At 44.0% G+C, this 13596-nt stretch overlaps 1 protein-coding gene across 1 annotated transcript in view; it reads left to right on the forward strand.

The window, feature by feature from the left end:
- Positions 1 to 223: 223 nt before the first annotated feature.
- The window catches only part of LOC134351045 (AP-3 complex subunit mu-2), a 46367-nt gene continuing 32994 nt past the window's right edge, over positions 224 to 13596 (forward strand). The window contains exon 1 of the mRNA XM_063057048.1: positions 224 to 536. Coding sequence (XP_062913118.1) covers positions 264 to 536 — 273 coding nt within the window. The 5' untranslated portion in view covers positions 224 to 263. The remainder of the gene's footprint in view (positions 537 to 13596) is intronic.

Consider the following 13596-nt stretch of genomic DNA (forward strand, 5'->3'; position numbering starts at 1 on the left):
TCGTGGTATTTATACCCAGTCTAGCTGTTTCAATGACAGTAAACTTCAAACTCCAACAGAGGCGACGCCCGCATCCGAAACACCAAATGGATACATAGACACTGGGCCAATCAGCGTGGGGAACGGAGGCGGGAACCGAGAGCGGTCCTCCAATAGGGAGTGAAGGGGGCGGGGCTCCGGTGGCGGATTGAGCCAATAGGCGGAGGGGGGAGGAGCCGGGGAGGTTCCGGAGCGGAGCTGGGGCCGAGGACCGAGGACGAGCCATGATCCACAGCCTGTTCTTGATCAACGCGGCGGGCGACATCTTCCTGGAGAAGCACTGGAAGAGCGCGGTGAGCCGCTCGGTCTGCGACTACTTCTTCGAGGCGCAGGAGAAGGCGAGCGAGGCGGAGAATGTGCCGCCGGTCATCCCCACCCCGCATCACTTCCTCATCAGCGTGTACCGGGACCGCATCTTCTTCGTGGCCGTCATCCAGAGTGAGGTGCCGCCGCTCTTCGTCATCGAGTTCCTGCACCGGGTGGTGGACACGCTTCAGGTCGGTGCTGCCTTGCCCCCTCCCTTCCCGGGAATGGGTCTCACTATGCAGGATCTGACCCCTCTCCTGGGAAGGGCGGGGGTCACACCGTGAGGGGTCTGCTCCACCGGGAGTCGGTCTCACCCGTGACGGGGGGGGGGGTGGATCTGCTCCGAACCCAACCCCCGGAACGGGATCTGACCCCTCTCCCGCGAAAGGTTCTCACCGTGAGGGATCTGCCCCATTGGGAGTCTGTCTCAATCGTGAGGGACCTGCCCGCTCCCCCTCAGATTGGTCGCACACTCCCCCGGGGAAGGGTCTTGCCGTGAATGATCTGACCCCCACCCACTTCCCCCGGAATGGATCTCACTGTGATGGATCAGACTCCTGGGAACGGATCTCGCTGTGAGGGGCCTTCCCCACAGGTCTCAACCACGAAGGGTTAAACACACACACACACACACACACACACACACTCACACTCTCTCTCTTTCTATCTCCCTCTCCCTCTCTTCCGGAATGGGTCTCGTGATGGATCAGACTTCTGGGTATGGGTCTCACTCTGAGTGATTTACACCCCCCCCCCAGCGGATCACACTGCTTAGCTTGTAAAGATCTGGATTTTTCTGGTCCTGCCAGTCCCCCACCATCCAGGCCAAGCTCCCTTTCTCCCTATAACCATTGGGAAGGGGATACAGGAGCCTTGAGTCCCACATTGCCAGGTTCAGGAACAGTTATTGCCCGACAACCATCAGGCTCCTGTACCATTGTGGGTAACTTCACTCACCTCAACACTGAACTGATTGTGCAACCTATGCACTCACCTTTGAGGACTCTACACCCCCAGAGTCTCAGATTTTATTTTTTATTACATGTTTTTTTTATATATTTGCATTGTTTGTCTTTTGTGCATTGGTTGTTTGTCGGACCTTGTGTGTTTCATTGACAAGACCAGAAGACATCGGAGCAGAATTAGGCCTTTCAGCCTATTCAATCAACTCTGCTCCTCCATTCCATCATGGCTGATTTATTAGCCTTCTCCCTGTAATCTTTGATTCTATTGTATTTCTTTATTCTACTGTGAAAGCTTCCAGAATATGAATCTCAGGATAGTAGATGGTGACATACAAGTTATTTGATAATAAATTTATTTTGAATATTTGACCCCACACACCCACGCAGGTGCATGTATGCACATACGTATACACACAAGCACTTCGAGGCCTTTCCCAGAAGAGTCGAGGCCGATGCAGGCAAGGGTAGTATTGGTAAGGTGCAGCATAGTCTGTCTACCCATTCACTTGAAAGTGAGTGAGTCTACAGCCACAAGTCCAGGTTGCTTTCATCTTTTTCCTTGCAACTCCGAACAAGCCATTGCTACTATCCCCAGTCACGGATCACTTCCATTTTCCCAGAAAGGTATTCTCACCACATTCCCACTGCAAGTTGCAGCGGCTGTTTAATCTACCAACCTGCTCCTCTTTGGGATATGGGAGGGAGCTGGTGGACTCAGGGCGACCCCACACTGTCACAGGGAGAATCAGAATCGGGTTTATTGTCACTCAGTGGCCACTTTATTAGGTACACGCTGTATGCCTGCTCATTAATACAGACCCAATCAGCCAATCATGTGGCCTCAACTCGGTATGTAAAAGCATATAGACATGGTCAAGAGGTTTCAGTTGGTGTTCAAAGCAAACACTGAATGGGAAAGAAATGTGATCGAAGTGACTTTGACCATGGAATGATTGTTGGTGCCAGATGGGGTAGTTTGAGTATTTTGGAATCTGTTGATCTCCTGGTATTTTCAGGCAGGCACAGCAGTCTCTTGAGTTTACATAGTGCGAAAAGCAAAAATAAAAAGTCAAGAGGGCGGCAGTTCTGTGGGCGAGTACGCCTTGTTAATGACGAGGTCAGAGGAGAATGGCTGTTCAAGGTGACTTTATGTTACAACAGTAGTGTGCAAAAGAGCACCTCTGAACGCACAACACATCAAACCTTGAAGTGGATGGGCTGCTCATGAACATGCAGAAATGCTCTTGGCGGCTACATTATTAGCTCCCTAGTAAATTAGCCAGTAAGCGTATGTAACGAGATTGCTTTAGGTTACAATAATAAATATAAAAATAGTGCAATAAGGGAGGAAAATAATGAGGTTGGGTTCATGGTCTGTTCAGGATTCTGATGGTGGAGGGGAAGAAGCTGCTCCTAAACTGATGAGTTGTCATCTTCAGGCTCCTGTAGCTCCTCCCTAATGGTGGTATTGAGAAGAGGGCACGTCCCGGACAGAATGAACTCCTTGCAGACAACGCCAGAGGTCGGGATTGAACCTGGGTTATTATAACTGTGAGGCAAGAGCTACTCTAACTGTGCTTCCAAAGCATGCAAGTTATACCTGGTTTCCTCGTCTCTCCCATTAGGTAGAAGCTTGAAAGCATGTACCACCAGGCCCATGGGCAGTTTCTGTCCCACTGTTAGGCAGTTAGCTGGAAAACATAGTTTTTCGAAAGAGTTGCTTCCTCAGAACTTGTTTTTTTGTTTATGATAGGCCACTTGAAGCTGAACACAAGTAAGTTTTCAGACTACTTGTATCACGTAGGAATTTGGAGAAACAACAAATTAACTTTTATTGAATATAATGCATTTAATTGCTTAACGGTGCTGACGGTTTACAATAGTTCAACTAAGCTGAAAATGTTTTGCTGATGATTTTCATTTGTACTCAGTGTCTGAGGCTTCTCGCTTAAGTGTCCAACAATAATCAGCCAGCACTGATGGATTCCAGTTGCCCTGATACCGTTTCTCCATGACCACAATGTCCTGGTGAAACCTTTCACCAGCTCGTCACTGACAGCACCAAGATTTGCAGGGAAGAAGTCTAAATGGGAATGCAGAAAATGCATCTTTAGTGGCATGTTGCACTTCATGGTTTTGTGTGCTTGAAAACCATGTTGTCAACCAGCTGCATGTAGTTTGGTGCTCTGTAGTTGCATAGAAAATTTTCAGCAACATCCTTGAATGCCTCCCACGTGATTTTCTCTGGTCTCACTGACGTTCTTCGAATTGCCTGTCATTGATCACATGTTTGATTTGTGCACCTTCCTTAATCTTGGCATCTCTTATTCTGACTTGAAGTATCAATTGAAACGACAAATACAGATGTTTTTAAAAATGGGCACATGATGGGGAAATTTCATGGTGACTTTCATGATCAGCAGCCCAAAAATCCATAAGATAGAACTAAAACAAATCAGGAAGCAGTATCTTGCCCAGTGTTGAATGATCCCTAAGATGGACGTAACTTCACAATTTACCTCGTTAGGCACTTGCACTTTGACTCCTCTGCAACTATCACGTTTACTCTGCATTCTGTCATTGTTTTCCCTCAGTGCACTGTGATGGAATGATCTGTATGGACAGCAAGCAAAACAAAGGTTTTTTTTTCACTGTTACCTTGGTACATGTGGCAATAATAAACCAGTTTATCAAGTAAAAGATTGCTACAGTTCTGTGCTGGTGGGCTGCAAAATGACCAGCGCTGCTGTGAAGTGAACTGGTGTATCCAGAAATGGGCTAACATCCAGTCCTGGCTTGTGTTCTCATAGTTCAGCAGCAGCCAGAATATGTTGTGACAGTTTTTGCAGAACAACCCCCTCCCCCCCCTCAGGATTTTTACTCAGACACATTTGTAACTGATTCCTTTTGCGAATAGTTGCTGGAAAATGAATTCGAGGTCGTCTCCCCTCATGAATTGTGGAACTGGAGGTGTTGAAAGATAAAGGTTATAAAGAATAGCTTTACTTTTTTGCATATACATCGTTGGTGTCAAATCAAATTAGTGAGGATTGTTTTGGGCAGCCTGCAAGTGTTGCCACCTTTCTGGTGACAGCATAGCGTGCCCGCAATTCACTATCCCTACGTCTTTATAACATGGGAGGAAACCCACATGGTTAAGGGGAGAATATACAAACTCGTTACAGACAGCGGTGGGAATGAACCCGTTTCTTACGCCAGGTTGTTCTGGAGGATGTGGAGTTTGACCTACAACAGCATAGTACTCTTATAAAAGGTAATCTTTCTGAAATATGTGGATTTCTTGCAGGGCGTGAGAGTGGAGATGTGGGGATAATGATTTCCCAGCCGCGATGGTTGGGTGCCACAGTAGCGTAGTGGTAAACGAGACACGAATAAAGCTCGGGACATTTCGGAGTTCAGTTCCGGTGCCCTTCTGTAACGAGTCTCTGTACGTCCTCCTGTGGAACGTATGGGTTTTTCCTGGGTACTCCAGGTTCCTCCCACTGTTCAAAGAGGTACCGGCGAGGTTAATTGGTCACTGCAAATTGTTGCGCGATTAGACTAGGGTTAAATGGGGTTATGGGCTTGAAGGGGCCAGAGGGTCTACACCATGCTGTATCTCTAAATCAGGGGTTTGTAAACTCAATATAAGGGATCGGTGATTGAGGACAGGACAGAAATGAAAAGAGAGTTCTTCATCCAGAGAATGGTGGGGCTTCGGAATTTGGGCGGTGGAAGTTCAGTTGTTGACTTTAGCCAAGATGGGTATTGATAATTTAATAAATTTTGAATTTAATACAAGGAGTCATCCATCATTAAAGGCCTCCGCCACCCAGGACATGGCTACTGTCAGTGAAGAGGTGCAGGAGCCTGAAGGCACACATTTAATGATTTGGGAGCAGTTTCTTCCCCTCTGCCATCAGATTTCTGAATGCACATTGAACCCATGAACAATACTTCACTTTTTTTTTGTTTCCTTTTTGTTTGCACTACTTAATTAATTTTAATAACATATATTACAGTAATTCACTGTCCTGTTTTTCTGTCTATTATCATGTATTGCATTGTACTGCCGCCACAAAGTTAACAAACTTCACGATGTCTGCCAGTGATATTAAACCTGAACCTGATTTTACGAGAATCAATGCCAACAGATACCTGAGTTGTGAACTCCTATAATATTATTAAATTCAAAATTTTGGACTCTGTATTTGTGTTGTTCCTACAAACAGCTCAACTAGTTTCCTGTGTGTGTGTCCTTGTAGTAATTATTCTTTGTCCTCAGTCGTGTGTGCTTTTTCTGCCACTCATTACAACACTGTGGAGGTATGATTACCATATCGACTGGGTTTTTTTTGTGTATTTTCCAACTTATGGACAAAGTTGACGTGCGGAAGTCCTTTTTTTCTGAAAAAAAGGGAACTAGTTCGTAACTGGCAACTGTCTGTATGTGGTTAGTTCAGGAAAAGTGGAACTAAGACACTACATCTGTGTGATCCTGTGGATGTGTGGAGGAAATGAGAGAGCCAAAACGGTCTTTTTATGAGTGTGTTTCTTGTGTTCTGACCCACCAAGTGGGAAGCAATTTATCAAACTATTCTTCACAGTTTTAAATAGAAAGTAATCTACACCTGGCTTTTGTCTGAACGCTAAAGGTGAGCAAGGTAAACAGAAAATATTGTTACTGCCTGAGAAACCAGCTTTGAAATGAAGTCAAATCTTTCAATCAGAACTGTAGCGAGGAAGACTGGAGATCCTAAACAAATTAAAGTTTCTGGTAAAAGATCACTGACCTGAAATTGATTCTCTCCCCTCAGTTACTGCTGGAATTGCTGGGTGTTTGCTACAGTCACTGTTTTTATTCAGGTTTCCAGCGTCTGCAGTTTATTGGCGTTTCTGAAACTAAATAAATGAGTGCTGGTGGAGAGAGCAAGGGGTAAAATGCAGAGTCCATTTTCTTTCTCCGACATCTCTGATACCCTTAAATTTAAAGCCTTGGTGACCCAAATCAAAACGGTAGGAAACCAACAGACATGTGGCTGTGGTTTGAGATTAACAAAGGCTAATTAATAATTGGATTATTGATGTCACGTATACTGTGATACTGTGAAAAGCTTTTGTTTGTGTGCCATCCAGATAGATCTTCCCTTGTGTTAGTGTACTAAGGTGGTATGAAAGAGGGAAAAAATGCAGAATGTAGCATTACAATTACTGAAAAGGTGTGGGTGTAGACAAATAAATTGATAAAATAGATTGCAAGATCTTTTAGAGCAGGGGTTACCTTGGTTAATGGTAGTGGTTCATAGCATAAAAACAATTGGGAACCCCTGGTTTAGAGTGTGAGGGGGTCTATTGGAGAGACTTAAAACAGCGGGATAGATACTGTCGTTGAGCTTGATGGTACTGTATGTGGTGTCATTGGAGACAGGAGACCCCAGCCATTATGTCAACCTTTAAACCTTCTCTCGGTTCAATCTAGCCCTTCCATCCTATATAGCCCTACTTTTTTCTATCCATGTGTCCATCTAAGAGTTTCTGAAATGCCAATAATATATCTTATCTCTGCCACCATATTGGGCAGGGTGTTCTACACACCCACCACTCTGTGTCAAATAGACTTAACCTCTGAGATTCCCCTCCCTATACTTTCCTCCAATCACCTTAAAATGGTCCCCCCTCATTACAACCATTTCAGCCCTGAGGGGAAAAAGAATCTCTGGTTATCGGCTTATCTGTGCCTCTTATCATCTTTTACACCTCTACCAAGTCTCTCATCATCCTCCTTTGCTCCAAAGAGAAAAACCCTAGCTCAATCACTTTCTTCAGTAGAAATGCTCTCTAATCCAGACAGCATCCTGGTAAATCTCCTCTGTGCCTTCTCTAAAGCTTCCGCATCCTTCCTATAATGAGGCAACCAGAACTAAACACAATATTCCAAGTGTGGTCTAATCGGGGTTTTGTAGAGCTCAATATTACCTCATTGCTCTTGAATTCAATCCCCATGACCAATGATGGCCAATACACCATATGCCTTCTTAACATTGCTGAACGGATCCTGACCCTCCAAATATCCAGACCTGCCTCTCGGTTTTTTTGCACTACCTTACTTTCCATTTTTCTATTTTCTATTTATGATTTATAATTTAAATTTTTAATATTTACTAATTTTTACTATTTTTAATATTTATTATTTGTAATCCGGGGAGCGGGAAGTGCAGAATCAAATATTGCTGTGATGATTGTACGTTCTAGTATCAATTGTTTGACAACAATAAAGTATAACAAACTTTAACAACTTTGAGGGATCTGTGGATGTGGATCCCTAAGATCCCACTGTTCCTACAAATCCTGCCTTTAGCCCTCATTCTGCCTTCAAAACTGACCTTCACGCTTTCCCAGGTTGATCTGCCAATTCCTCAGCCCAACTCTGTATCCTGTCACTGTCCCATTATAACCTACAACAACCTTGTGCACTACCACAACTTGAGACTTTATAAGGTACTGGTGAGCCCTCACTTGAAGTATCGTGAACAGTTTTGGGCCCCTTGTCTAAGAAAGGATGTGTTGACAATGGAGAGGGTTCATGAAAATGATTCCAGGATTGAAAGGCTTATCATATGAGGAACATTTGATGACTCTGGGCCTGTATACACTAGAATGCAGAAGAATGGTGGGGGTGGGGGGAATCTCGTTGCAATGTATTGGAGGTTGAAAGGCCTCGATAGAGTAGATGTGGAGAGGATGGTAGGAGAGTCCTAACACCAGAGGACACAGCCTCTGAATAGAGGGACATTCATTTAGAATGGAGATGAGGAGGAATTTCTTTAGCCAGAGTGGTGAAGCTCTGGAATTCATTGTAACAGGTGGCTGTGGAGGCCAAACCATTGGGTATACTTAAGGCAGAGGTTGATGGATTCTTAATTAGTCAGGGCATGAAGGGATACGGGAAGAAGCCAACAGACTGGGGCTGAGAGGGAAATGGATAACCCATAATGAAATGGCAGAGCAGACTCGATGGGCCTAAATCAGCTCCTATATCTTATGGTCTGACCCCACCAACCTTCGTCTGATTACCACACTATCCAGCTTCATGCTGCATTGCAGGTTTTAATATCTCAATAGAAAATTAAACCCATTAACTGCATCTGTATATTTTTAAGTTCTGAAGAACTCCCTTCACTCTGGCTTCTTTTCTCTTTAATTTCTTGTTCCAATGAATAATCGAGAGATTAATTTGTTTTCTCTTTTCAAGCATTTTGTGTGATTTCAGCTTTTTCTGTTGCATTGGTTTTTGAGTGAAAGAACCGTCCTGTGAAAGGTCCAATGTCAAACTGGAATAAAGTAGAAATCAGCCTATCCACAATCATTCCTTAAACAGGAACTCAAGTTTGTATGTTTTAAGGTTTCCCTTCCCTCTCTTCTCTTCTATACCCCATCTGGGCCTTTTACCTCTCGTCACCTGCCTATACTTCCCCCCAGTCCCCTCTAATGGTCCACGCTCTTCTCCTATCAGGTTCCTTCTCCAGCCAGTTATCTTTTCAACCTGCCTGGTTTCACCTATTCCCATCAGGCTTTCCTCTTTCCCCTCCCCTCCCCTCCCTCCCACCTTTTTGTTTTGGCGTCTCCTCCCTTCCTTTTCAGTCCTGAAGAAGGGTCTCAGCCTGAAACATTGACTGTTTATTCATTTCCATAGAGGCTGCCTGACCTGCTGAGTTCTTCCACCATTTTTTGTGTGTTACTTTAAATTTACTTAAGTTCTTCTAAGTTTATTTTTATAATGTATTTCTTTAGCCTTGTAGTTGTTGAAGTTTGCTTTTGTTGCATGTCGTGCCAATGCAGCACAGCGAATTCCTAACACACGGAAATGTAAGTGGGGAATAACGTTGATCCTCTAACAAATAATGACCATCAGACAAGTTACGTCCCCCCCCCACCCAACTTCTGCATCCATCGGAGCAGTTACAGTGTTGCTAGAAAGTTTGTGAATCCTTTAGAAGTTTCTCTATTTCTGCGTAAATATGACCTAAAATTGGATAAAGAGAACCCAATTAAATAAATAACACAAAACCATTATACTTGTTCATTTATTTATTGAGAAAAATATTACATGTATTTGTTGGAAAAAGTATGTGAACCTTTGCTTTCAGTAACTGGTGTGACTGCCTTGTACAGTAATAACTTCAACCAAGCATTTCAGGTCATTGTTGATCAGTCTTGCACGTCAGCTTAGAGGAATTTTAGGCCATTCCTCCTTACAAATCTGCTTCAACTCTGGGGATGTTGGTGGGCTTCCTTGCACGAACTGCTTGCTTCAGGTCCTTCCACAACATTTCTACGGGATTAAGGTCAGGACTTTGACTCGGGCATTCCAAAACGTGAAGTTTCTTCTGCTTTAACCATTCTTTGGTCGACTGACTTGTGTGTTAAGGGTCGTTGTCTTGCTGCATGACCCACTTTCTCTTAAGCTTCAGTTCACGGACGGATACCCTGACATTGTAGAACTTGCTGGTACAATTCCATATTCATAGTTCCATCAATGACGGCAAGCCGTCCTGGTCCTGAGACAGCAAAGCATGCCCAAACCGTGATCCTACCACGTTTCCCAGATCAGATGAGGTTCTTGTGCTGGAATGCTGTGTTTGCTTTTTGCCAAACACTGCTTCTCATTTAAGCCAGGTAATTCTACTTTGAACCCATCCATCCACAGAACATTCTTTCAAAAGCCTTCTGCCTTATCACGAGGTCTTTAGCAAACTTTAGATGGGCAGCAATGTTCTTCTTGAAGAGTAGTGGCTTTCTCCTCGCAATTCTGCCATGCACACCATTGTTGTTCACTGTTTGCCTGATGGTCGACTCATGAACATTGACATTAGCCAAAGCAAGAGAGGCCTGTAACTCCCTGGGGTTCCTAGTGACCTCCTAGAATATTACATGTCTTGTTCTTGGAGTGATTTTTGTGGGTCAGCTACTCCTGGGGAGAGCAACAACTGTGTTGAATTCCCTCCATTTGTACACCATCTGCCTGACTCTGGACTGGTGGAGACCAAACTCTTTAGAATGATTTTGCATCCATTTCCAGCCTGGTGAGCATCAACTTTTTTTCTGGGCTTCTCAGAAATCTCCTTTGATCGAGGCATGGCACACTTCCAAAACCCTGTGTGGTGAAGATCAGACTTTGATAGTGAAGACCCAGGTTTATGTTCTTTAAATAGGGCAGGGCTTCCCACACTCACACCTGATTGTCATCCCATTGATTGAAACACCTGACTCTAATTTTCCCTTTAAATAAACTGACAATCTGAGAGGTTCACATACTTTTTCCAACAAATATGTGTAATATCGGATCATTTTTCTCAATAGATAAATGAACAAGTATAATGTTTTTGTGTTGTTTATTTAATTGGGTTCTCTTTATCTCTAGTTTTAAGACTTGCATGAAGATCTGGTCACATTTTAGGTCATATTTATACAGAAAGAAAGAAAATTTTAAAGGGTTCACTAACTTTCTAGCACCACTGTACAGCGACTGAAGAATATGTGTTTACTTTGGATTCAGAAAAGCAGACTTCAGTCCAAGAGTAAATGAAATTGGTAGAGAAGGATAGTGGGATAGCATGGACGAAGTGGGACGAATGGCCTGTCTTGCACTGTAGGTTTCTATTAATGAAGCATCAAAACCTCCAGAGTTTAATCCTGATTTTCACTGTTCATTCTTTCCTCTGTCTGACCCATTTTGGCTTCCAGTTCTCTGAATTGGATTACTGCCTAAGTCCTTAAAACAATTCAGTTACGAAATGACCCAGAGTGACAGGTAGTTCTAAATCAGCCTGTCAGGGCTTATCACATGTTTCAGAACATCAGATTAGGGACATACAAGCTGCTGCTGATGTTTCTGTCATCTGCCTCTGTGTGTTGAAGGTGCTGGAAGCTTTCCAGGGTGAGACTACACGTGGCATCTGTGAATGTTGCTCGAAGCCAGCTGGCGAGACCGAATGCCAGGAATTGGTGTTTGTGTAGTGTGTGGTAGGAGAGGAAAGGAAATCTGTCCTGGGATACCATAGTCTCTACAGAAAGAAGAATGATGAGGACGAGAAACAGAGCTCTTGTTTAGTCAAAGACTGTGTGGCTTTTGAACCGTAGGGCTGAAAATAGGAGTCTTGAGATCAGTAATTAATGTGAAGTACATGATAAAGTTTGTGGTTTGCAGGCAATGCTGGCATTGAGTTCTCCCATGGCCGCTGATATGAAAAGCCATTGTCGGCCTCCCCAGCTGATCCGTCATGTGCCAGTGTTTGGAATCCCACCCTGTCATGTGATGTCATCTTTAAGCACTTCCAGCTGAAATGAGAAGACTGGATTAGTGCACACTGCCCCTTATTTTGTCTACTTTCCTATTACGCTGCACAACGCCCCACTAAAGTGAGGGACGTGCAAATGAAAGGCATTTTTCTGTATTCAAAGACTCTCTGCATTTCGATGTACAGCAGAGGTTCCCAACCTTTTTTTTATGCCAAAGTTCAAAGTACATTTATTATCAAAATATTATACAACCTTGAGATTCATCTCCTAACAGGTAGCCATGGAATAAAGAACCCCAAAAAAACATTTCAAAAAAGTCCATCGAACACACAATGTGCAGACGGGGAGAAAAACAAATCATACAAACAATGAACGCAAGCTAATAATATTCTGAACTGGGCTGTCTTTTGCCTCCGGCCCTGATACCCCGACATTTTCAATCTGGCCCGGCATTTAAATCGTCCAGACATTGGGTTCAGTTGCTTTAATACGCTCTGGGGCCTGGTGCCTGCCGCCTCGAGTCAGCCTGTTCCCATTCCTTCCGATTTGGCCCAGCGCTGAAATCAGCCGAACTTCAGGTCTTCCTTGGTCTCGGTGACGGGCCCACTTTCTCACCTCGGCTCTGCCGTATCAAGTTGCCTCCAAGTCCAGAGGGAAGTTACGATGCTCGTTTACCAGAACGAAAAGTGATTAGCAAAGTATTTAGTTGTTTTCCTTGGTTCATCGGCCACCAGCCAAAATCCGCTGAGATTCATCAGCGCCTACCTTTAACTGAGGGGGTCTGAGGGACGCCAAGTTGGGGTGTAGAGAATCCCTGACGCTTTGTACAAAACTGCTTTTAGATAGTCATGCAGTTCACCGGGATCTCCTATCCTTAGTTTGAAAATGGTTCCATTATAATTCTGAATATGTTACCGTGTCCACTCACTTACCTCTTGCCCTGCAGTGAGTACAAGCAAGCAGAATCTGTAAGTATAAAGCAGGGGTTCCCAATCTGGGGGTCCACGGACCCCTTGCATAATGGATTGGTCCATCGTATAAAAAAGAGTTAGGAACCCCTGGTTTAAAATGTATCTAAATCTCATCATTTATTTTTTTCTATATATTTATCGTGTATTGCATTGTGCTGCTGCCACAAAGTTAACAAATTTCACGGCATATGCGGTTGATATTAAATCTGATCCTGATTCAAGGCTGCTCTTAAAACAGTTGAAGTCTAACTGTGTTGGTCCACAATCCTGACAGTCTTGGCATGTTCTTCTCTGGAGAGTCTGGCTTTGAGGAGACAGGTCAAAGAACTGCTGGAATAGTTGAGAGTGGGGAATTCTTGTTAGAGATTGATGGCAAGTGGTGTTGTGGGTAAAGGCCTGGAATGATGCCCATCTCCAGTGTCATTTATACAAATGGTACCAGTGTCCCCGAGTAACCAGCTGTTCAGCTGAGAGTAAATAGTGGTTGGCGAAGACGGCTGGTTTAGGGGGTAAATGATCGCTTTGTCAGTTTAGAGTTTGTTCTCATGTGAGCAGGATTATGACCAGTGGGCCATCTTTATCAATCGGGGAGAGGGCATCATTAGACCTTAGTCCCAAGATTAGAAACTGGCTCAGCTCACCAATTGCTGTAAGAATTGAAAGTTTACAGAGGTGACAAGATTCAAAATGTCAGGTCAGAAATCTGGTGGGATCTTTACCATTTACTATGTACACGGGCTTGTCATTTGACTGGAATCACAAACAAGTGATGTATCAAAGCTGCTTTAACCATGAAATGAGTACCAATTGACAAAGAGCCCCCCAGCCAAACCCCACTTCATCCTGGGGTCCATAGCTTTGTATATTTTCATGAACATATCTAAGTATTCTTTAAATATGATGAAGGTCTGGTTTTCCTCTGACCTTAATCTTGCTCCCTCTTGTTCTTGTGACCCCTAATATGGGATATTCCGTCTTCTCAAAACTTTACATAACTTTCTCAAGTCTCCCCCAGC

The sequence above is a fragment of the Mobula hypostoma genome, chromosome 8 (genome assembly GCF_963921235.1).
Source record: "Mobula hypostoma chromosome 8, sMobHyp1.1, whole genome shotgun sequence".
Classification (NCBI taxonomy): domain Eukaryota; kingdom Metazoa; phylum Chordata; class Chondrichthyes; order Myliobatiformes; family Myliobatidae; genus Mobula; species Mobula hypostoma.